Source organism: Vipera ursinii, assembly GCF_947247035.1.
Source record: "Vipera ursinii genome assembly, chromosome: 3".
Taxonomy (NCBI): domain Eukaryota; kingdom Metazoa; phylum Chordata; class Lepidosauria; order Squamata; family Viperidae; genus Vipera; species Vipera ursinii.
The window spans coordinates 167,969,830-167,996,100 of record NC_139516.1 but is presented as its reverse complement, the minus strand read 5'-3'; the positions used below and the strand labels follow the sequence as shown (position 1 = coordinate 167,996,100).

General features: G+C 39.0%; 1 protein-coding gene across 2 annotated transcripts in view; it reads left to right on the top strand.

The window, feature by feature from the left end:
• The first annotated feature begins 2,082 nt into the window (after nucleotides 1-2,082).
• The window catches only part of AQP4 (aquaporin 4), a 42,564-nt gene continuing 18,375 nt past the window's right edge, over nucleotides 2,083-26,271 (top strand). Inside the window, exons 1-5 of one of the 2 annotated variants that reach the window (XM_083357879.1) lie at nucleotides 2,083-2,247; nucleotides 8,701-9,115; nucleotides 11,071-11,235; nucleotides 14,187-14,267; nucleotides 15,015-15,269. In XM_083357879.1, coding sequence (XP_083214005.1) covers nucleotides 2,216-2,247; nucleotides 8,701-9,115; nucleotides 11,071-11,235; nucleotides 14,187-14,267; nucleotides 15,015-15,269 — 948 coding nt within the window. In that variant the 5' untranslated portion in view covers nucleotides 2,083-2,215. Of the gene's footprint in view, nucleotides 2,248-8,700; nucleotides 9,116-11,070; nucleotides 11,236-14,186; nucleotides 14,268-15,014; nucleotides 15,880-26,271 lie in introns of those variants that run through there. The other variant, XM_083357880.1, reaches the window with a different exon arrangement.

Genomic DNA, 26,271 nt, shown 5'->3' with positions numbered 1-26,271 from the left:
AGGTTTATTTATTTATTTTATTTATTTTATTATATTTGTATACCGCCCTTCTCCCGAAGGACTCAGGGCGGTGAACAGGGCAATACATGTTAAAAAACAAGAATACAAAAGTTAAAAAAGGTTGGTATGAATGCATCAGGGAGGTGTAGAATTGTCCTGTAAGCTCTGGATATATACATGCAATAATGCTGAAATAAGCTATTATGAGTGTCTCTAAGCATTGAAGAAGCCCATAGTCTGTTGTTTCTGTACATCCAGAGTCACAGGGACATTGTGTCCCTGGCTGGGGAATCTTGGCCTATCAGCGATCAAGGAAAGCTGAGAGGAGAAGCAAGACAATTCAAAGATTGTTAAGTCTGCCATAAGGGAGGTAGAGTACCTGCCTTCTCCTCATACTTATAATCATGATTTATCACTTGTTGTTTGTATGTGCACTGAGAGCTTATGCACAGGAGACAAATTCCTTGTGTGTCCAATCACACTTAGCCAATAAAGAATTCTATTCTGCCCTTACCACCTGCAAGATTAGCAAAAATGCTTAAAAACATGTCTAGTAACTATTGGAAGTGCAATCAAAAACCAGGCACCTACTACCATCTTTGGTGGACATGCCCTCAAGCAAAAAAAAAAAATGGACAAAAATACATATCTGGCTAGAAAAGATTTTAAGAAAACATGTAGATTTTAAAATGGAACTATTGTTATTAGGTATGTTATCAGGAAAACATGATAAGAAAATGTATATTTAATGTTGCATGTATTAACAGTAGCAAGAATTGTATTTTGCTCAGTGTTGGAAAAATGAAAAAAACACCAACTGAAGAAGAGATAATCCAGAAAATACTGGACTGTGCAAAAATGGATAGACTAACACTGAATATTAAAGAAAAAGAAGACACAGAATATTTTCAAATATGGGATGTATTTTATCAATGGCTGGAAAAATGGGGATTAGGAATTAGGAATTTAATGTGTATTATTAAATTTAAAAAAAAATCTGTTCTGTTCTGTTCCTTGTATGGGGCCACTGACCTGAACGAAAAGAAAATAATAGAGGAAAATGTATGTTTTCAAGGTACTAGTAATGGTGTTTAAAGCCCTACATGGCAGGGGTCCGGAGTACCTTAGGGAACACCTGCTGCCGGCATCAACTTCCCTCCGCCCTGTGCGTTCCCACAGAGAGGGCCTCCTCAGGGTGCCACCGGTCAGAGAATGTAGATTGGTGGCCCCCAGGGGGAGATCTTTCTCTGGGCGCCCCAGAATTATGGAACCAGCTACCAGTTGAGCTCCGGACGGCGCCCGATCTCCGCTCCTTCCGCCGCGACCTAAAAACATACTTGTTCGAACAAGCCGGCCTGGCCTGAGGGGGGATTGGGGGGGGGGTTTATTATTATTTTATTGGGTTTTTTTATTATGTATTAATTGTTCTTTTAACGGGCATGTATTTAATTACTTTTAACTTTTGTAATTTTGTATTTTATTCTTGCCCTGTACACCGTCCTGAGTCCTTCGGGAGAAGGGCGGTATAGAAATATTAATAAATTAATTAAAATTAATTAAATGTTGTTCTAGGATGCAGGCAGAAGAAAGTAAGGTGCAGACAGACCAACTAAATCTCCTGCTGCTGGGGTTCTCAGAGTCCTCAGGAGGGCCAGACTCCACTTATGGCTTGCGTGATTCCCAAGGAACTGTGCTTACATCGTGGTTAAGCCAAGCAGAGTTTGGGGCGAGGGAGGTCCAGGTAAAGGAGGCCAAGTACTTCGTTTGCGTGCGGCGAGCGCGCCACTCCTGGGTCAAGCCGTTCTGCTTTCCCACGAGCCAGGAGGGAGAAGGGGGGGGTGATCTCCGGCTCAGGCACCAGCGTCCCTTTGAGCACCGCTCGTGGGAAGGGCCGGCGAGTCCCGGGAAGCCTTTTCTCCCGGCTGCTCCAGCCTGAGATCGCGAGTCAAGGGCCGGCGAGGTCCGTTCCTCTCCATTCCTGGGCCGCTCGGGCGGCGGCTCCACCCCTTTCGGGTTGATCAGGTATGGGAAAGTTATTCAGAGTTCAAATATAACCCAACGCCTGGCCAGCTGTTCGGCGCACACTTGGGAAAGCCCACCGGCCCAGACAGGAGCAGTAGTAACCCGATTCCCCCCAAGCCCCCCCCCCCGGGCTCCGCCACTCCCCCTCTTTCGCGGCTAGGTCTCTAGCCAGGCGCGCCACAGGCGAGAAGGCATGAGCGACGAAGCGGCGCCCAGAGCTTCGGGGTGAGTCGAATAACCGGCCGGGGTTGAGAGTGAGAGGTGGGGATCGGTGAGAAAGATGCGCCCTGGGCTGCCTTCCTTCCTTGCCCCGATTCTCCCCTGGCCCCTTTGCCCGGATCCCTTCTGTCTCCCTCGGGCGAGGGGTTTCCACGGAGGAGAGGCAACCTTTGTTCTAGCGACCTCTCGTAGCAAAGCCGCGGCGAAGGGTCTAGCGCAGGGGTCTTCAAACTTGGCCCTTTTATGACTTGTGGACTTCAACTCAGGGTCTAGCGCAGGGGTCTTCAAACTTGGCCCTTTTATGACTTGTGGACTTCAACTCAGGGTCTAGCGCAGGGGTCTTCAAACTTGGCCCTTTTATGACTTGTGGACTTCAACTCAGGGTCTAGCGCAGGGGTCTTCAAACTTGGCCCTTTTATGACTTGTGGACTTCAACTCAGGGTCTAGCGCAGGGGTCTTCAAACTTGGCCCTTTTATGACTTGTGGACTTCAACTCAGGGTCTAGCGCAGGGGTCTTCAAACTTGGCCCTTTTATGACTTGTGGACTTCAACTCCCAGAATTCCTCAGCCAGCAAAGCTGGCTGAGGAATTCTGGGAGTTGAAGTCCACAAGTCATAAAAGGGCCAAGTTTGAAGACCTCTGGTCTAGCGAGAGATAGGAAAGGCTCCACGCGGGTCCCTCCTCGGAAATCTGAGGGGCCGGAGCGAGAAGTTCTTGATGGGAGTAAAGGCGAGGCGGGAGAAGGGTCTCTGCGAAGAATTCGTAGAGGTAACCGGCCCAGACAATAAGAGGGCAGAAGCGTTGCGGGACACGGCCTTAGCCTTACCCTTCCCTTCGGAGCTCTTCCCTCTTCCCCCTCCCCCACCCGCTTCCCTCCCAATCAGCTCCCCAAAAAGCACGAGCAGAGTGCGGAACCCCTGTCCCCAAGCAGTTGGATTGTGTGCCGCTGTGCTTTTATTAACCCGTTGGAAATTGTTGGAAATTACACACGACTTTCTGATAATCCCCCGTTCTTTTACCGCTTCCCACCCAAGTGTCGTTGCAGAATGCACCTTGCGTTGTGGTTTAATCTGATTCTAATGGTTCTTTTAGTTACTTTTAAAAGGGGGGAGGGGTTAAGAAAGACATTTGCTTGCGTTTCTTGTGCCGTTGGCATCTTGTGTGTGTGTGTGTGTGTGTGTGTGTGAGTGTGTGTGTGTGTGTGTGTGAGAGAGAGAGAGAGAGAGAGAGAGAGCGAGCGCACTTTTGGAGGCTCGGCGAGCGTATTAACGGTATGAAACGTTATACCTGGAAGATTTGCAATTGCTAAATGTCAAGGGCAGTTCCCGTCCTTTTCACCTATGTATTTGGAAAGGATCCTAGAAAAACTCCTTTGCCAGCAGTTTGCGCTGCCTCGTAAACAGATCGCAGCGCCTCTGGACGCAGACCCCGTGGCGCGCTATAAATCTTCCCCGGCAGCTCCGCTCCCCGGGAATGCCCCCGCGCGCTCCCTGGGTTTCTAGTGCTCTTCTGCCTTCCTCTACGCTTTCTCTGACCTGCCGAAAATCGGAGCATTTCGCGCCAAGATAAAAGGCTTTCATGTCCGTGCCTGCAAACATAATCTGGGGTGCCTTCCCCTTGCCCGCCCCCCTCCCCCTGCTCCCGACTGAAAAGGCTAGACTGGAAAGTAGGTCGCTCCGAACTTGTCAGGGGAAACGCGGCTCGGGTGCTTCTGTTTGGGGAAAGGCGAGTCTAGGAGCCCACCCGACGCGGGATGGAAATGTCTTGGTGCAAAGCTCCTGTTAGGTAGAGAAGTCGGCTTCGTTCCCTTTCAAAGCCCGGCAGAATGCAAGAGAGCAGATCAGCGAGGAGCAAGGGGACTCTGGTTCAACCGAAGGCCTTCGTGAAGCAGTTAAAGAAAATGCCTGTTGTGCTGCTTCCCTGCTTGAGAGCGAGACAGACCGTCTAGCCAGGCTAGGACAGGGGTCAGCAACCTGAAACAGTGAAAGAGCCACTCGGAACCGGTTCCCTCACAAAAGGAAAAACTGGGAGCCGCAAAAAAATGTGTGCCCATGCGCATACATGCACACATGCGCAGAACAGGGCTTGACTGAAGAGTGGAGCCAAGGCGAGATATGCACCTACCCTGCATATTTGAATTGATTGGTTGAACTTTTTTAGTCCCACTTTTTTTTTTTTGGACTGCACATGGCAGAGAACTGGGAGCCACAGGAGACAGCTGAAAGAGCCGCATGTGGCTCCGGAGCCGCGGGTTGCAGACCTGTGGGCTAGGAGATCAAGGAAGCTGAAGTCTAACTGCTCTGAAGAGCACAGTTGGGGGAAGGCAGCCCTAAAATCTGGATGGTTGTTCATTCTGTGCAGATTCAAACCATGCTATTTTGGCATCAAGCAATGGACAAGGGAGTGAGTTGTTTTGCTTAAAGCCACCTTTTTTTTGAGGCATGTTAATCTTCAGAGGTGGCTTTAAGAACTCTTAAACCGCACACAAAAATAATTTCAGCAAGAAAAGTATCTTGGAGTTGACATTTTCCACAGCCACAGTTGTTGTTTTTTCTTAACTGTGTTTGCAGAGTACTTTGGTTCGATTTTTTTTAAGGAAGAAACCAGCAGCCATGGGCTTATATTTATCCCTTTGAAGAGGGCATTTAGAAAGGGGCACTTGCACTCAGGCCAGAAACAAATAGCTTGTTTAAGTATTCACACTAATGGACCTACTGTATGTAATGTGATCTGGTGACCTAGATCCCATAAAGCTTCAGGCTGCCATATTTCATACAGGTTGTAGTTTGTGAAACACCTTCACGTTGCTAACAACCCAGCGCAACAGATCAGGCTTTCCCTAACATTATTTAAAACTCTAACCCAAGTCACCTTCTGTCAAAGTCACTTTGTTTGCTCTCTGCACCTTTGAATGGTTTTCTAAATCTACCCTTTCTGGCAATCCCTGCCATTAAATCAACCAACAAGATAAATAAAGGGGTGAGGAATATCAACCAAGGCAAAACACTTGGTAATTAGTAATTGTCACAAACAATTATTATTACATCACTTAAAAAGATGGCATAATAGCACTTTGGATGTGCTGGTATGTTGGCTATTGAATATATCTGCACAATATTTGGACTAATTGGGACTGCAGCTTTGGATACTGACAAGAGATAGACAACTGAAATCACTTGTTGGTTGTAGTTTAGTCTGATCAAGAAAGGAGTTGTTTCACAAGTTTCTTGCTTATTTCAAGATGTTTCTGCAAAAGTAGTTTTGGAATTCGCAAACATCCGGTATGATTTGGGAATACTGATTCTTCACTGTTACAAAATATGGCAACATTGAGCAGATACATACAAAATTTCCCTTTACTTCATTTCCAGACCAAGATAAATTATCACTTGCTAATTTCTTTTGTCTTTCAGGATGATGTTATTAGTCCAGGAATGCTGTACAAAGAGAAATTTAGAAACCTTGTTTGGTGTTTGTAACTACCCTGCTTTCACTTTATGGAGCTTGTTTTATGCTCTTGTTTAAATAGAAGCATTTCTAGAATTATTATTATTATTATTATTATTATTATTATTATTATTATTATTATTATTATTATTATTATTATTATTATTATTATTATTATTATTATCTAATCCTAAACCAAGAACATTTCATTTTAAAACTCAAAAGTATAGTTATTGGAAGCTCTTAAAGTGTATGAATCACATACGCTGTAAACTTTTGAAAGCTTCATTAAATTGTAGTATACTGATATTTAAAATATATATCAGCTATCAAATTTATATCAAATTGGGAAAGGAGTCCGGCAAGGCTGTATACTGTCACCCTGCCTATTTTAACTTATATGCAGAGCACATCATGAGAAAGGCAGGGCTAGATGAATCAAAAGTTGGAATTAAGATTGCCAGAAGAAATATCAACAACCTAAGATATGCAGATGATACCACTCTAATGGCAGAAAGTGAAGAGGAACTAAAGAGCCTCTTGATGCGGGTGAAGAAGGAGAGTGCAAAACTTGGGTTGAAACTAAACATTAAGAAAACCAAGATCATGGCATCCGGCCCTCTCAATTCCTGGCAAATAGATGGGGAAGAAATGGAGGTAGTGACAGATTTTATTTTCCTGGGCTCCAAGACCACTGCAGATGGGGACTGTAGCCAAGAAATTAAAAGACGCTTGCTCCTCGGGAGGAGAGCCATGGCAAATCTAGACAGCACACTAAAAAGCAGAGACATCACCCTGTCAACAAAAGTGCGTATAGTCAAGGCTATGGTCTTCCCGGTTGCAACGTATGGCAGTGAAAGTTGGACTATAAAAAAGGCTGAGTGCCAAAGAATTGAGGCGTTTGAACTATGGTGCTGGAGAAGACTCCTGTGAGTCCCTTGGACTGCAAGGCGATCAAACCGGTCAGTCCTAGAGGAGATCAACCCTGACTGCTCTTTAGAAGGCCAGATCCTGAAGCTAAAACTCAAATACTTTGGCCACCTAATGAGAAGGAAGGACTCACTGGAGAAGAGCCTAATGCTGGGAAGGATTGAGGGCAAGAGAAGAAGGGGACAACAGAGAATGAGGTGGCTGGATGGAGTCACTGAAGCAGTAGGCGTGAGCTTAAATGGACTCCAGAAGATGGTAGAGGACAGGAAGGCCTGGAAGAACGTTGTCCATAGGGTTGCGATGGGTCGGACACGACTTCGCAGCTAACAACAACAACAGTCAGCTCCTGCTCACCTAGCAGTTCAAAAGCATGCAAACATAAATAGATAAATAGGTACCACTTCAATGGGAAAGTAACAGCATTCCATGGACCTCAGCATATAGTCATACTGGCCAATGACCATGGAAATGTCTTTGGGCAACACTGACTCCCTCAGCTAAAAAATGGAGATGAGCACCACCCCCTACTGTATATTCGGACATGACTGGACAGGGTAAACCTTTACCTTATATGAACAAAGTCTTGATTCTATTCCATGGAAGCATTATGTAGAATAACCTTCCCCAATTTGTTATTTCTATATATACTGTCTTTGCTAACTTGGGCTACATGATTGTGGAATGATGGAAATACATTCAGCACATAGCTTGAAGTTAGAGAAGACTGCAATAAAAGTAATGGTGTTTAGTTTTAAAGTTCTGAAAAATATGTGCACAGATAGAAGACAACAAACGGTAAAAAGAATATCCAAAGGATATAATTGACAGATAGCTTGTTTGCATTGTAAGCGCATCTGGTCTGGTAGGAATGAGAGGCAAAATAGAATTCAGATAGAAGCAGTCGATGGAACAACGCTTGTAGGAGTAAGCAGTGGGTGGACAAAGAAACAGTATGGAAAACTAAGGAAACATCAAAGCAGAAATGTAGGGCTGGTAGAAAAGAAGTCATGTCAGAAAAGAACAAGAAGTCATGCATTCTCCAGATGTCTTAATGAGCAGGCAGCCATATAGAACAATGCTTATCTTACTCAGATTCTTGCATTTAACCATAGAATGAGCCATGGCAATATATATATATTTCCTGCTATATCCTCACAGTGTTGGCTTTATCTCATCTCAGCCTATGAATGGGACAAACTGCAATATTTTATTACTTTATTTATCATTTGCTCCCATTGTTCTAACATCATCCAAAGGCAGACTCAAGGTATAAAAAAAATCGAATAGGCTGTGACATCCATTATATTAGGGAAAAATCAGGTGCTTGCCAGTAATTGGAAACAGAGGCAATGGACACTGCACATTTCATGCTGGCTTCAATTTTTGCTGACTCAAGCAGATAAGACTTTAAGCAACAGGGAAGACTTGAAGCATCCAGACTGAACGTGCAGCACCTTGGATAGCTCTAGAGACAATTTACCAGAGCTCTTGAGTTGTAGGATAGCAATGAGTCTTATTTTTTCATGGCACGTATCCCTAATTTTCCTGATTCAGATAATTCTTCCCCCAGTATCTCAGTACTTCTGCAAGTCAGACCTCCTCACCCCAACCATACTGTACAAAGAATGTTCAGTCATATTGTGGTGTATGCAATATATTTTTAGATAATGTTATTTAGCAAGGCATCGTTTCTCACACATACTATTCCTGAATGGGTACTGGGTACAGAATAAGATTAATTCCTCACTTTCATGTCTGTGCTTGGTTATTCTAGGTTCTAAGATTATTTACAAAAGCCCATCACTTGTTACTTCTGTGGCAATAACTTTAAACAGGAATTGGAGATGGAGAGTATCAATAAAGCATGACAATGTAGTATAGAGATGACCAGATGGGATCACTCCCCCCTCACCATTGTTCATTCCATGCAGATGTGGGACTGTTATTGGCTAATTACAGATCTGTGACAGATTCTTACAAGCTGTTCCTGTCATTAATTCTTTGAAAATGATAGCATGTTCATTTAAAGCATTTCTTAAATGACAAGATAAGGTCCTTATGCTGCTTTGTTTTCCTTTTCAGTAAGTGTGGCCGATGGTGTAATTGTGAGGCTGTCATGGCAGCATTTAAAGGCATCTGGACCAAGTCCTTCTGGAAGTCAGTATCAGCAGAATTTTTGGCCATGCTCATTTTTCTCTTCCTTAGCCTTGGCTCTACGATCAACTGGGGTGGAAGTGAAAAACCCCGGCCTGTGGACATGGTCCTTATTTCTCTATGCTTTGGACTCAGCATTGCGACAATGGTCCAGTGCATTGGACATATCAGTGGTGGCCATATTAACCCTGCAGTGACCGTTGCAATGGTTTGCACTCGGAAGATCAGCCTTGCCAAGTCAGTCTTCTATATTGTAGCCCAATGCCTGGGTGCCATCGCAGGGGCAGGAATTCTCTATCTTGTCACTCCATCAAGTGTAATTGGGGGACTGGGAGTTACCCAGGTAGGTTGAAAGAATGGAGAATTACCCTTTCTAATGAAACACAATAAGAACCCAAACCTTGCAAACCTATTTCAGCATTTGCTGAATGGGAAAAAGCCCTTTCTTCCTGAAAAATGGCTGAAGAGCCTCCCCATGCTTGAGAGAGTGTGCCTGATCCAAAGTCAGGCAGACAATTTGCACAATTAAAGGTGGACTTGAAACTGGGTTCTCCTCCCCAGGCCTAGTCCAATGTCTTCACCAGGACATTTTCTTTCTATATCAAAGACACTGACTGTGTAGTAGATACTTTGCCACAGTATTGGGAGAAAACCACACCCACAGATATTAGATTGAGGAACCCAGAAAAAGGTTTTAATTGAGCTCTTTATTGGGGAACAATGCTCAGTTAATACATTCAGGAGGAAAAATGACTTTTACCCCTGAGGAAGTTTCAAGTAATTCTTGTTTTAATAAATTTACAAAGCAACTGTTTCATTCAGATTACATTTATACTGGCTTCTGCATTAGCATACAAACAAACATTCTAAGTCTCATACACACATTCATGTTTTAGAAAGTATCCTTGGACAAGATCTGGATAGCTTAAATTCACTTCAGCATCTTTTTATTGTTATAGATGATGATGATGATGTAGATGCCTAGGGCAAAAATGAATAGAGGTTGTTTAAATTATATTAAATCTAATGAAAGTATTTTGAGAAACTGCTTTAAAATTTGAATAGTGGTTTCTCAAGTGGTTCCTGTGATTATTTTTTAATTCATGAGTGACCTTTTGATAAAACTGCAGGCTCACATGGAATGTATTGCTTTGAACGGATTTAGAATGCCTTTAAGAAAAATGTTAATAAGAAATTTTGATAGGCAGGGTGCCCTGTGCTCCATAAATCCATTCTTTACTGTAAACTAACTGCTAAATATTTTTGCAACAGTTTTATATGCATGTATCAGGTCCTAGTAGACTACAGTATTGGTGGGGGGAGGCATATGCAAGTTAAAGCAAGGAACTGTTTTTATTCTAATAGATTTGATGTATCTTATTTGCAACTTTTTATTCTGTAGTTAGGAATTGTTCCTTAGTAGATATTTCTAACTAAAAGAAGAATTCATATAATCATAATGTTCAGGCATGAAATATTTTAAGAGAAAAGCATAGATATATCAAAACAAAAGAACTGTATATTTTAGATAACTTTTTAAAAACAGACTTTGCTTTTGGTTCTAGCTTTGTTCTCTTCCATCAATTAGCCTCACTGCAGGACATGAAACTGCACTTACATGCTGTCAATTTCTATTTGAAACTGAAATTATTTGGGTAAGAGCTAATTAATGGATTCATAACAGAAAACTAAATCATGGATCTGCTGAAGAAAAATAGAAAAATAACTGTATTCTTAAGACTCTTGTGTGAAAAAGAGTCTTAACAAGAGTATGGAAGGGGACTGTTTTGTATTTTATACACATACACATATAAATAAGGGCCACAGCTGATGTTGAGCGTAAGGCTGTTGGTGAGTGTACACACCACACAAACCTATGGACATCATGGTTTGGGGGAATAAATCATATTGGCTTAATTTACTGCTGTCAACTATATATCATAATATATAAGCCATATTAGCTGTACCTACGTTACAATCAGGCATGCAAATCATCTTATGGTTTAGTGCAGTGCTGTTTCATGTAAGGACACAAAATACACAACTCAGTATCCCAACAATCCAAGGGGTAATGAGCTATTAACAGGAGCCTTTCAGAGCTACCTGTCAAGGAAGGCCAGATTACCCAAGAAGCTGTTACTTAAAAGGCTTTTAAAAGTGTATTATTTCCTTGCCTTATTCTATTTTCTTTCTTCCAAAACACTTATTTACTTTGAAACTGTTTTAATCAGCGGGTTGGTAATTACAATTTCACACTTTATTTATGCTGCCTGGCTCTCTGTGTGTTTCCTCTTCCAGATACATGCAGAACTTTCCAGTGGACATGGGCTCTTGGTGGAGCTGATAATTACCTTCCAGCTGGTTTTTACTATTTTTGCCAGCTGTGATTCTAAACGAAATGATGTCACCGGTTCTGTGGCACTGGCAATTGGACTATCGGTTGCAATAGGACATTTCTTTGCTGTAAGTTGCCAGCTTCTTTTATTTGCTTTTTCAGCTAGGTACTTGTAAATTATATAGAGTAGCAGTGTTTTAAGTAGCTTATTAGCTTATTATTCTGAAACCCATACGTGGTCAGAGGCTGTAACTTTCAGTTAATTTTATTTAAAATATTTATGTGGAACCAAGTTTATATGGAATAATTTGAGTCAAATTAATATTAAAATTTATAACATTCTTATAATATATGTCTCTTTCACTCTTTGGGTGTGTGTGTATAAATATACAAGCAATATGTAGGGGACTGGAGGATAAAACATATAAAGAACAGTTGCTAGAATTGGGTATGTCTAGTTTAATGAAGAGAAGGATGAGGGTTGACAAGATAGCAGTGTTCCAATATCTCAGGAGTTGCCACAAAGAAGAGGGAGTCAAGCTATTCTCCAAAGCACCTGAAGGCAGGACCAGAAGCAACGGATGGAAACTAACCAAAGAGAGAGCCAACCTAGAACTAAGGAGAAATTTACTGACAGTTAGAACAATTAATCCATGAAACAACCTGCCTCCAGAAGTTGTGAATGCTCGAACACTGGAAGTGCTCTATTCTGTTCTATTCTAAAATGGAAAAACACATCCACTAGTGTGTAAATATTTAATTTATCTTATTTTATATTAGTACTTTTAATTAGCTTAGTTTGTATGTGACTAGAAATAATACTGGTCCAATTTATTGTTCAATAAACGCCTAAAGTAAATAAAGGAAATTTTATTATTTTATATATCCTATATGTCAGACATGTCAAACACAAGGACCGGGGCCCAGATCCGGCCCGCGAAGTGGTTTCATGTGGCCTGCAAAGCCATCCTGGAAACAGTGAAGGAACGGCCCCCACTGCCTTGGCCCTGGCCCAGAGACCCTCCTTCTGCCAGAGACCCTCAGATCTGTCCCACTCCTGCCAAGGCCCCCATAGGCACCCTTGATGCGAACAATGTAGAGCTGGCCATGCCCACCCAGTAGGCCATACACACTCTAGCCATGCCCACCCAGTAGGCCACGCCCATCCTGGCCACACCCACCCGGCCCCCTGAGGGCAACCGCTGATGTGGGCCCTCAATGAAATTGAGTTTGACACCCCTGCTATATGTCATTCAACTCCCAATGACTCTTGGCAGCTCACTGTAATTACAATAATATCAATCAAAGGTCAAAGATGGCAAGCACAACAGAACAGAACAGAACACAATACAACACAACAGAATGTGGCAAGGTCTTCAACACTTTTTCCAGCAACAGAATGTGGGCAATCCAAGTCTTGGGGAAAAACTCTTTCCAGATGCAACATTGCACATAGAAGGCATTGCACTTCTGAGAATTCAACAGATGACATTGTTTAATTGAAGGATACTGGAGCACCCTAATCCTCTGAGATTGAAGAGGTTGGGCAGATGCTATGGGGAACAGGCAGTCCCTCAAGTAACTAGTATACTATGCCACATAAGGATATATTTTGTGTGTCCGTGTGCACATGCACGCACATATGCTTCAATTTATTTTTAATATTTATAGTATTTGCATGATGAACTGTGGCCCACATGCTATTTTATCAGGGTGTTTAATACATATAACAGTAACACAGTCATTTTTAACAGTGCAGTGTATGAATCTATTATCATTTAATGTCTCAATATCCATATATGTTATTGTTTCTTTATGGTTTTAAAATGTTTTAGTCTTTTAAGTACAATATATTTTTTTAACTATAAACTGCCAAGCGTCGTTAACTGAAATGGGCAGCTATAGAAATTGAATGAATCAAAAGGAAGGAAGGAAGGAAGGAAGGAAGGAAGGAAGGAAGGAAGGAAGGAAGGAAGGAAGGAAGGAAGGAAAACAGATCTCCTGTTCTAAAGCTGAAGAGAAAGCACAGCTCTTGGAAATGATCTAACTGCCTCTTTCTAAGCGCCTGCAAAAACGTACACAGTGTAAAAGATACCCTATCATCAAAATCCACACTTATAAAATGCAGAAAAAAATAGAAAATGTGTTGCCAATCTAATGAGAAGGCCTCAAAGGGCATGATCAGACATGAGTTCAGACGTCAAGTGAATTATGTAGAAACCTCACCCTTATGGTAGGAAGCAAGTGAAACCTGTTCCAATGGAAAAAGCCCAGCAATGCCATCAGCAAGTTTCCTTTCCAAGCAGGTGAAAACCATCCCTGGTAACCTTTTTCATCCACAGATATGCCCCCAAGGTGTTCTGTTCCAGCCTATGACCGGCCTTGTTTGAATGTCAGGGACAACCCCTTTTTATAGTCAACAGGCTGGAAAAACCCAACCAAATTTATTTACAAAGAAATTAAAAGTTCAAACAAGAGTTAAACCAAAAGTTCAAACAAGAGTTAAACAGAGATAACAGACCAGGACTCTAGCAGAAGGTCTTCAAACGGTTGCCTTCAGCAACCAGCACCTCCCACACCTTCCCCTTTTATCAGCAGTCCCAAGGCGTGGCTTCTCATTGCCTTCTCCTCCTCTCACCGAGTTGCCTCATTGCCTTTCTCTGTTCTGCTGGATTGCCTCCTGCTCCTAGCATCCCTGAATAGATCCAGCTGTGAATCATCTATGTCCAATACCTCATGCTCACATGGCTGAGTCTGATGAGGAACATGATGGGAGGGCCCAGGCTGAGAGTCCTGCAGTGCATCAGAGCCTCCCTCTTGACACCAAAGGCTCTCCAAACCCCTCTTCCTCTTCCTCCTCCTCTTCAGAATCATCAGACTCAGCTGCTGGTATCACAGGCTGACGCTGAATCACAACACAAGGAAGGAAATGCATAAGAGCCCTAGAATTGGCATCCATCATTTCTGTGCCACTGGAAAAGGATGATTCTATAAGAATTTTAACTGCATTTTTGATAATGGTTAATAATACTCTTCCTCTCCAAATATTTATATACTTGCATGTGTATACCTACTGCAGATCAGTTACACAGGGGCCAGCATGAACCCTGCTCGGTCATTTGGGCCTGCAGTTATCACGGGTAACTGGAAAGATCATTGGGTAAGTTATTATACTTAATATTCCTTTTTTTCAGACCACTTAATATCTATAATTGTTATTTTGCTTGGTTATTTTATAAAAAATAAATAAATTATAAAGTGGCTTTTGTGTAAAAAATGTTTTTTTTCTTTTTGTTTTGTAGATATCTTTTATTCTTTTTAAGATTGCTAAATCAAGATTACTTTGGGGGTACTGTGCCTGTGGGGAAGGGGTCAAAAAGTCAAGATTGAAGCTTCACTGCTTGTTTACATTTGCCATGCATGGGACATACTAAAAAGGAGGGTTAAATTCCATAGTTACAGTTGTCAACTTGACTTTTTTGACACACACACCCCTTTGCAGGTCTCCTTCCTATATTTGTTGTTTTCCATCATGAATCATAGCTTTCATAAAAAAGAAAACAGATTATGATCCAAATCAAAATTTAGAATTTTCAGTCATTCTTCATCCAATACATTTTCTTTGAGGAAAGGCATAACATAACAACACTGCAAGAACATCTAAAAAATTTGGATTAGTTTGGCTGGGTCTGAGTATTTGTGCGATGCAGAATATATAGAAAAGGTATATACTGCTAAACCATAAAAGTTGCTGGCTTTTATATTTACTTGTGGAAGTATGGGAAGGGGTAACCCATCACATTATTGCAAGTCGTTTGCCAAAGGAACTTTACTATCTGCCCTTTTGTTTATTAGTCAATTCTCAATCTCTCTGAGTCAAATTTTGTCTCCTTCTGATTCTGTACAGGTATATTGGCTGGGACCAATTATAGGAGCTGTCCTGGCGGGTGCCCTTTATCACTATGTCTATTGCCCTGATGATGAGCACAAGTTCAAGGAACCTTTTACTAAGACAACTCAGCAACCCAAAGGAAAATACCTTGAAGTAGAAGACTCCAAGAGCCAGAGGGAAACAGATGATCTACTCCAGAAACCTGGAATGATCCACTTCATTGATCTGGAAAGGGGTGATGATAAGAAAGGAAGAGATCCTACCAATGAGGTGCTATCATCTGTATGACTAGCAAGAAGCACTGAAAGCAAAGATCAGCCTGCCAGTATATCCACAGATAGTTTTCCACCTATAAAAGAGACAGACCTGTTGTGAGTTTTTCACTTGAGATAACTTCAAATGTTGGGGAATATCATCAGTGAATTAGCTATTTAATCAGATCATATGTGAGAGAAGAGTATATATATATATAAAACTAACAAGAACTAATATTTAGAATAAATAGAGAAGACAAAAGAAATACGGTAAGACAAAAGTGCAAAAAATAACAAACAGGAAAAAGTAATAAAAAGAAATTCCCATTTTCTTTTACAGCAATGATAAGTATATATTTAAATTAACCTCTTATTCTATGGTTACAACTTTGCTTACATTTTTTCTATAATCTGTATTTTTTTCTAATCATAAAGCCATAATTTCATAATTTATTCATTTTCATAATTTATTCATTTTCATAATGTCACACAAAAACTTAAAAAGGGATTTCCAATCAGCATTGACCTTGGATAATGCCTTATCTCTAATTAAAGTTGTCAATTTAGCAATCTCGGCAAGTTCCATCATTTTCACCATCCATTCCTCAACTTGTCAGTAAAGTTAAATCTTGCCACCTTTCTGCATATAATAATCTTACTGCAATTGTTATATATAGAAACAAAGTTCCATGATTTTTCACATTAATGTTTCAATTCCATTTAATTCATCTTCTAAAACCAATACCAGGTTATTTGCAAAAGGTCTTAGTTTTTTTAAAAAAATTCACGTTTACATCTTTAATCCTTTAATCTTATGACTCTGTTCAATATTTCCAAAACTAAAATAAACAGAAGAGGAAACAATGGACAATCCCGTCTTGTTCTTTTTCACATCTCACATGGTTTAGTTAAATCTCCATTTACAATTATTTATGCAGTCTATGGAGCTTAAATTGATTTTATCCTTTTTATGAAAGTCCCTCCAAAATTTATATCTTCCAAAATTTAATAAAATAGTTCAATTCTAATTTGTCCTGGGGAATCTTATGTCTTTTATACCAAATAGAATAATACTGATGATTTTTTTTGCATATTATCTATTAATACAGTGAAATTTTCATATTGTTTTATTTTTCTTTTCTTAATTTATATGCAAGATGTTTCTCTGATTTATTTGCAAATACACTTTTTTTGCTTTTATATTCATTTTTATATCCATTTCTTTTATTGTTAACATAAACAGCTGTTGTTGTAAAATTTTAATTTGATGAGAAATATTTATCTGCTTTGGAGATTCAATTGTTCTTCTTGTTTAATCTCATCAAGATAGTCTATATTTCTCTTGGTCCTTTTTTAAAGTTGGGTGTTATATTGTATGGTCTCCTCTCATAAACACTTTACTTGAATTCCACACCATTCTTAAATTCATGCCCATATTTAAATTATGTTCAAACATTATTTTAATTTCTTTTTATAATCCATCATTGTTTTTATAACAATGTTTCATTTAATCTCCATTTAAAAGTAGTAGCTTTACCTCTACAAACCTAATTCATGAGATTATGATTAGAAACAGGTTTTGGCAAGATCTCTACTTTAGAAATCTTAGTAACTAGGTTCTATAAAAACCAAAACGTATCTATTATTGAAACAAATCTTTGTCTTTCTGAAGAATTATATTCTTTAGAGTACAGGTGTCAAACTCACCACATCATGTGACATATTGTGACGTATTGTGACTTTTTTCGCATTGCCAGAGGTGGGGTGGGCACGGACTCCACTTGATGCAGTTTGACACCCCTGCTTAGAGTTATCTTTTTTTTCTTTCTGACTCCATGCCTATACTAGCCCTAAATCAAATTTAAAAAGTTCCTTGGTAATTTACATTGAGTAGTTTTAATACTTTTCTCAGATATTCTAACTGTGGGGAAATCACCTCATTCCAATCCTTACCAAACATTTAAAAAAAAACTTATGAATTCTCCATAAGTTGTTTGTAAAACATTGTTTTACCCTTATTTGTTTAATCAGACCACACTCCTATGCTGTGAAATGATAGCAATGTTCTAAATTGAGGGAACATCATAGATTATATCCACTTCATAAACATTCTTGTTGATGTATTAATGTAAGGAGAATCTGAAAAAATTTAGAAAGGTATATTGATTTTAAGACAAGCAGTGATGAGATGGAAAGAGAAAATTCATGTTAATTTGCCCATAGAAACTATTAGATTGTTCTTCTGATACTTAATTGGCTGTTGTCGATTCTGATTAGTATTTTCACTGTAAAGTCTATGACAAAATCAGTGGTACGTGGGACATGAAAAAGCCCTATCAGAGCATTTGTCTGTCCCTTCCCAACCAATAAAACATTAATTCTTTCCTGTCTTCTCTCCACCAACAGTCTTCCTCATTAATAATCTTGCAACTGAAATTATTTTGCATCCCAATAATGCTAAAAATATGTACCAATTTATAATGTCCTTCCATGCAAAAGATCTCACAAAATATAGCTGCTCATCATAAAACTAATAAAATGTGTAAGGATCAGAAAAAAGGTGGAAGCTGATCTGTTTTCAGTGCACTTATTCAAACAAATAAAGCATTACTGTGCCAATTTTATATAAATGAAATGTTTAATCTCATTTCTTTAAAATATTACCAGAATATTTTTTTGGTAACTGATATTTTGCATTCAAGTACTCTGTGACTAACAAAGACCTACTTCTAAATATATTGCGTGTTTGAAAGCATACATTGGAAAGAAAAATTATTCAGAAAAGCATACAGTGTTACTTTGGAGAGTCACTGGTGTTTATGGCTCACCCCCAACATGTACATATTGCAAAAACACCAACAGCAAAGCCTGTGTGGTTTTCCCACAGGCGTAAAATCAATGCAATTAAGTGGCTTCTGCAGTCTCTCCATGTATCAATTTAGAGAAGGCCAGAGAAAGATGGCAAGCCGTGTCCCTCCCTTTGGTGTTGCATGCAGGATTCATACAAAAATGGAGGGCCTTGATTATATGTCATAAAGTTTGCAAAACTCTAACAAAAATGTTGTTTAAAGCAGAGGTCCCCAACCTTTTGGGCACCAGGGATTGGTTACATGGAGAGAGGTTTTTCCGCAGACTGGAGACGGCATGGTTTTGTGTGCTGCCTGCATCCTGCAGATGGGGCTTTCCTTGTTTGTATAGACCGGTTGCTGGCATGCCACAGCCCGGTATCGGTCCACGGAACCCCTGGTTTAAAGCATAACAAATACTAAGTCTCAATGTCTTTCAAACCCATACAAGTCGGAAAAATCACACAGCCTTTTATTGGTATGAAAAAGATGAATTTATTGAGCCTCAAAAATTACAGTCTAATACAGTTGCATGTGATACTTCTGAATTGTTTTGCATAAGTAATAATTATTTTATTAAACATTAAAGGTTCACTTTTCATACACAACTATATACAATTTGACTTGTGATTTTTTTCTTTAAATGTGATTTTTTTAAATGTTTTATGACAGCATATTTATACCGTACATTTCGTTCTTATAAACTACAACAGAATTAAATCAAAGGATTTTTTTCAAGCACTTTCTACTAAAAAACAAAACAAAACTACAGCAAATCTCTATAGTTTCATTTGGTATACCAAAGCTGACCAGCAGGGAAGCTCAGAAATTTTTCTGAAAGGAATGTTTGTGTCAACCATCCTTCCTGCTTTTTAATTTTCCTGGCTTTTGTCTGTTATCCAAAAACATTTTGTCTGCCAGAGGATTCCAAATCGGGGAAAGGGGAAAGTACTGCATGCCAGAAACATTTTTTTAATGCATTCCTATTAATGCCAGCGGAAGGAAATGTAGCATGCTAATGCTGGGTTGATGTAATTTGGGGACATTAAACAAAGAAGATCTGGAAAAAGAAGAAATTGAACCCTATAAATCTTGGGTGTGCAACATTTAACCCTTGGGCAAAAATTGTGTAGCCCATGGCTTCATTGCAAGCTTAATGAAATATGGAGATCTCTGACCAGATAATTATGATAATAGCTTTGTATCCCTTCCCTGGAGTCTAATGTCTTGTGAAGGAGGGGAGAGAGTGGGGAGAGAGAGACAGTAGGATAATAGAAGGAAAAAAACGGAAATGTTACAGAGTTGGTAATCCCCCCACTTTTTTAAAAGTAAACTTTGCTTCAAACATGTGGCAGCCAACAAAGTACCTGCGAAGGGAATTTTCTGTACTTATCAAAATATAAAATATAGCCAATCTTTAAATAGATTCATGGCAAAGCCAGTATATTCCATTTAGGAATAAGACCTCTGCCATCACAAAGCTTTTACAGGAAGCCCTTGGAACTCTGTGTGAAGGTATCTGCTTGTATCTGTCTTCATCGGTAGAGCTGCATTTCAGTCTAGTTCCTAAGTCCCTTTAGCCTGATGTGTTCCTTACCAAACTAAAATAATTTGGTTAAGTGAAGTGTAATCAGCAGAACTCATGTAATACATCAGACTCACTGGAGAAGAGCCTAATGCTGGGAAAGATTGAGGGCAATAGAAGAAGGGGACGACAGAGAATGAGGTGGCTGGATGGAGTCACTGAAGCAGTAGGCGTGAGCTTAAATGGACTCCAGAAGATGGTAGAGGACAGGAAGGCCTGGAGGAACATTGTCCATAGGGTCGTGATGGGTCGGACACGACTTCGCAACTAACAACAACAACAATAAATCAGCAGAATTTTTACGTGTACTGTATATACATAACTTTCAGTGCTTTCCCAATTTAAGCTTGTTAGCTACCAGAAACCAGCATTTTTATTTAATCTCTGACCTGGTTAAAGGGAGAACCAGTTTGGTGAAGGGGTTAGGTGCTGGTCTGGAATCCAGGAAACAAGCCAGCTGGGTTCCAGCCACTCTTATGTCGCATCCCAACCCACCTCACAGGGTTGCTGTTGTAGGAAAAACAGAAGGCAGGACAATTAGATATGCTAGCTTGAGTTTTATATATATAAACAGCAGGATGATGATGATGCATATCAATTTCTTCATCAATGAAAGAGAATATTTGTAGCTCACAGTTGAAATGAGGGGTTCTTGGTGATCTCTGAGCTTGCTGGTTTTCTTACAGATGTTTCTAACTAGGTAACATCATCAATGCTACTCCTGATGATGTTACCTAGTTAGGGTAATGAAACGTCTGCAAGAAAACAAGCACGTTCAGAGAGCACCAAGGACCCCTAATTTCTTCATCATTTGAAAGATGTCCCATTTTCAAAGATGCTCCATCTGAAACTGGAATAATGCTTTGCTAGTGTTTGAAAGATGTGAACTGGGGTCATAGGACATAGCTTTCTACTTTGACATATGCCTCAAAGGGAATAAACATCAAAGCAAGCATAAAAATCTTCAATAAATAAAATGAATGTTACATAGTAGGCCAATTTCATGTCAGATTCTTATTCAAAAACTATTTTTAAAATATTTATTCCTTCTAGGATTCATAATTTAAGATGAGCTGTAGAAAAGGATTGAATGAATATATGCCTATTACCAGAATTAAAATGGAAATATTATTGAATCAGAAATCTGCTGCCTTTGAATCGATGTAATTCAGGTATACTATCTTCACAATGGATTCTTGTCTTCTATATCTATATCCTAAAATATAATGTTGGAAATTAAATATTCAGTGTTTGAATCAATGGTGCATACATTCTTGGCATACATTCAACAACATTATAAAGCAGTTAGATAAAACTATGTTATACCATTATGTGCAGCATTGTATATTCATTTTGGTAAGAAATGAAGGAACCAATTGAGTTTATTAGCATTCTTTCAGAAGTATGTCATTTCCTTTTCTAAGGCACTTATTGTTAATATTGTAGTTGACATACTAGTCCAGACATGTCAAACACAAGGCCCAGGGGCCAGATCCGGCCTGCGAAGTGGTTTCATGCGGCCCGCAAAGCCATCCTGGAAACAGTGAGGGAACAGCCCCCACTGCCTTGGCCCTGGCCCAGAGACCCTCCTTCTGCCAGAGACCCTCAGATCTGTCCCACTCCTGCCCAGGCCCCAATAGGCACCCTTGATGCAAACGATGTAGAGCTGGCCACACCCACCCAGTAAGCCATATGCACTCTAGCCATGCCCACCCAGTAGGCCATGCCCACCCAGGCCATATCCACCCGGCCCCCTGAGGGCAACCACAATGCTGATGCGGCCCTCAATGAAATTGAGTTTGACACCCCTGTACTAGTCAACTTGTACATGAATTCAGCTAATGTTAACTAGTTGCTACCATTCGTATAAAATGTAAAATAAACCACAAAAACATGTTTTAATATGACAAAGAGAACATTTTAAATAAAAACACAAAAATGGCAAGTTTATCCTTCCATAGAATGTATCACTTAATTTGGGTAGGGCAGGGATACAAAAGTGATTTTTCAAAGCAAAATTAGAACCCTTCCTTTATTAATTAGGTAATAGGTGATAAAGGACTTTAATAATAATAAATACTTTTAAAAAGAATTTTAGAATTTTAGAAGCATTTCATGAACATCTTAATCCCACATATGTTATTTAATAACATTTCAATCAATAATAATTTTACAAAATGCTATAAAGAATTCAGAATGTACCTCCATTTGAAATCAGACAGAGAATGTGGATTATCTTGTATAATGCATAAATTAATCAGTGTACTAGGATATATATTGGCATTCTTACAAGGAAATTAAGAAACATACAGAGTTTATAAAATCTCTGCTTTGATGTCACTAGATGCTGCTAAAGACTTTGTTACAGTGGAATGGGAATATCTCAATAAATTAGCTGCAATTCCATACACGGGAGAGAATTTTATCCCTGTCTTGTACTGATTATATAATCAGAATTATGTCACTATTAATGTTAATGTTTAGTAGCAAGAGATACAGTACCAATCAAGGCACTACAATAAATGGGGTTGCCCATTATCATCCTTCTTGCTTGCACTTCTAAAAGAACTCTTAGGAAACATTCAGAAATAAGCAATATAAAACTGATTAATATATTCTTATCCCTTGGAAATCCAAATTTCTAAATCTCTGAAGATAGCACTACATGTATCTTGTGTTTTCATTGTTATGTATAAATTTACAAAACCACAGATGTTATTTTCATCTAACAAAGTAGTGAAATAGGATGCTGAGTTAATAATAGACACTTGCCTCATTGACAATTAACAAGATAATTGTATATCTCATTTAGGGGTAAAACTTCCCAAGATGATCAATAAGACTACAAGACTATTCCTGTTGATTGAATAAATGAATAATGATCTTAATAAGCAGTCTAGATCATGGTTGAATAGGATAACTGCAATGAAAATGTTCCACCCCTAGAATGACATATCTAGTCCAAGAAATACTAAGTAATATGCTAGAAAGAATGGAAAAATATTATTTTATACAAAGAGGTAAGATACCATGGTTGAATTAGATTACTATCTATATGCAGAGGAAGGAGGAGACCTGGGTGTGCTTACCTTTAGAGGGCAATTGGAGGCTTTTCGGTAATTTATTTATTATAATCCAACAATTCTATGGCTCACTATGCAAACTGAGACCTGCAATAGAGGATGTGTAAGACCATAATTTTTTTTTTAATGTAAAGCTAAGTAATTTCTTCAGACAACCATTCAATCAGTCTAAAAATGAGTGAACTATGCATTGATTTTTTTTTACAAGAACAGTTTTTAGTTCAAAGAATAGGACAGAGCAAATATCTACATACTAGGACAGGGGTCTTCAAACTTGGCCTTTTTATGACTTCTGGACTTCCAGAAGTCCAGAATTCTGGGAGTTGAAGTCCACAAGTCATAAAAGGGCCAAGTTTGAAGACCCCTGGACTAGGGTATGGAGGAATGTTGTCCATGGGGTTGTGATGGGTCAGAAACCACTTTGCAACTAACAACAACAATAAGAAAGAACAATGCTAAACAGAGGGATGGTTGATTAAATATCTGAGGTAGGTTAATTATAGTTTTATTTACAAATACCTCGAACATCTTATTTATAACTTTAGGGTTAATTAGCAAAATTCATGTTATTATTTGATTTCAAGGATCTATCAGTGCATTGGGATTAGGTTTTTTAAAAAAATTGACTGAATTCAAGTTAGTTGTGGAATTATTATTTTTGAAAATGCAATCCCTGTTACAAATTGGGTCTTTTATTAGTATCTGTTAACTTGCATACAGAGCTACTACGCTGGAAACAGTAGTGCTGGTGTTACTAGTTTGGTAATGAAATGTCTGCAAGAAAACCACCAAGCACCTCTACCAGATTCTCATTTTTCTTCCAACAACCACCCGTCTACTTATAACTTTTTCAAGAAAGAATAGAAAAATATATTTATATTAGTCAATCGTATAAGAGGTTATGAAATTTAAGCTTAGAGATTAATATTTAACCAGCCAGGAGAAGTTGAGCAGAAATAATAATTACAGAGATATTACTTCCTTAACATGGTCTAGATTTAAAGTGAAGCTGTTAATACCCACGCATAATCTTCAGTAACCCATCAGGTGATTGGCAGGGATAGTAATGGACAAGGGGCCTATTGGTAGCAATCAGTAATTTTTATACAGTTTATTGTGCCATCAACAGATGTATTGTTTTGCATTATTTTTCTATCTTTCTTTTTAATGTCTATGTAAGCACTAAACCATTATTTGATGATGTTTATGATTAAAGGAATTGCCATCTTTCGTTAGGTTGATCTATTTATATTAATATGCTATTCACACATAATCAGGTGATCCAAAACCAGTTAAGTAACCATTAGCTAAGTTTGCCTCTATGTGCCAAATATGCCCAAAAGAAATCTGTGGGACTTTTATGCATCTAACTCTCCCTTTACATGTGTTAGAGTAACATGATTTTGTTACATTTTTAAAACTTACCGTATCTACTTTTGCTTTATACATACAGACCCTTTTCTATTTATGCTGCAGTGAACCCACGCTATTCTGTGTGATATTACATCCTTTAATCTAGGGAAGTCAAGCTTACTTGAGGTTCATTTGTTTTTTGTTCAAACTTTTTAATTCAGATCATAAGTTTATTCTGCTCTGACCAGGATTACATAAATTCCAGTCTTGTGATCTTGAAGATGTTTAACAGCAGATCTCTTGGCACTGGCAAGAAATAATTAATCTGACAGACAATCGCCAATATATATGAAGTAGAAGTTGGCTGCTTCTCATGTAACTTTTTAGTTCAGCTATAGTATCTGAAGTTAATTGAACTTCAGACAATAGTAATAAATAACTACCAGCCTGCCTCCTACAGAAGAACCAAGCTAAGAAATATTCTGGAAATTATTACAGAATGTAAATCTTTATCTCAAAAATTATTCACTTTATTCAAATTACTTAGCATTTTCACATTATGGAAACACTGTAATACAGAGTTTAAGTAGTTCTTACAACACTTCTGTAACCCAACCACTTTGCAGCACATAGAAGACCTTGGCTGATTTCAAAAGGGTGAGCTGGCTCAAACTTGATCAGTTTTTAGATGGAAAAAAAACCCAAGGCTATGGGTTGGATTGGGATGTAAAAAAGAATCCTGAATCACCATGGGAAGAAATCACCTGTTTCAACACTTTTGAAGCTTTTGCAGGTATAACATCCCAATACCGCAAATGTGATTTAAGCCAAGTCTTAAGGTTTGCTTAAGAATCTTGGACTTAAGGCAAACTAAGAAACAGTAACAGTATTTGGACAGAACATTATGTTTTCAGGATGCAAGATTCATTCTTTTTGCACATGTTTTTTAACATTTTCGCCCATCCAGACCCAAAGCAGATTGACCTTGCAATGCAATCTCACAATTTGAGGGTAGCAGAAAGTTCTTGAATTTTAACAGAACAGCTGGGCAACTGGCAAGGAAACACATCTTTCATATATGTCAGGAAGGGCAAATTATTGTTGTCTATAGGTCATTAATTTAGATGGTGTCATTTATTCCCCTCAGGAGACTGGTTCTTTTGTTTAATTAGAAGCAGTAGCATCCATGATGATTTAAAATGGTATACACACATGGTTATTTCATTATGTAAACACCACATCTCCGTACGTTAGTCATAATCTCTTATGAAGTACATAACTCGAAGAATCTGTGGAGGCCCCCATCATAGAAGTATTGTCATTTACCTCCCATCTTCCTTTGTGTTTAAAAGGAATGCAAAATTCCCATAAGAAATTTTTAAAAAAAACCATTTAGGAGCAAAATGGTAAGATTTTAAAACATACATAGTTCCTGTAAACTTTTGAGTACATGCCCAAAGACAATACTTTAAAATAAACACTTAATGTGTTGAAATGAAATATGACAGAGCAGAGACAAAAAATTAACAAGTTACAGAGATCAGGGAGATGCTAGGGCCATTTGCCTGTTGGTGATGCTTCAGAGAAACAGCTGTGTGACATCTTCTCATAGCAAATGTGAACCAGCTGCAATACAAACAGAAGGCACACAACCAAGGACAAATGTTTTCAAAAGCACTTATTTTTCACTCTTCACAGCTGTCCAGAGCAGTTCAAGTTTACTGACTGGCATGCCCTGCCAGAGGTAAAGTGACAAGCTTTAGTAGCCTCAAGAATAAAATTGGAGTATGTGACTCTGTGGCCTACAACCTTTTCTAGTTAAAAATGCCTAAAAGGGGAAAAGGGGAGATCTGACCACAGGAGAAGGTAGAGGTCAAAGAGTCCATCTAGAAATGTCCCTCAAAGTCATTAAGTCCTCAAGCTACCCATGGAAATGATACCAGAGTCAAAGCTCTGCTTATATGAAAGGAGAGCAGCCCTACTATTACTAAGGCTGCTATAGATTATTCCTTATGCAAGAAAATGTTTATGCACTTGTAACTCAGGAGTGAGATCAGATGTTTCCCGTCATTGTGCCTGTTTTAAAAACTGGGAAATCTGTTTTCCCAAAATTCAAGCTACACTCTGAACATGCTATGTTAAAATTATTAT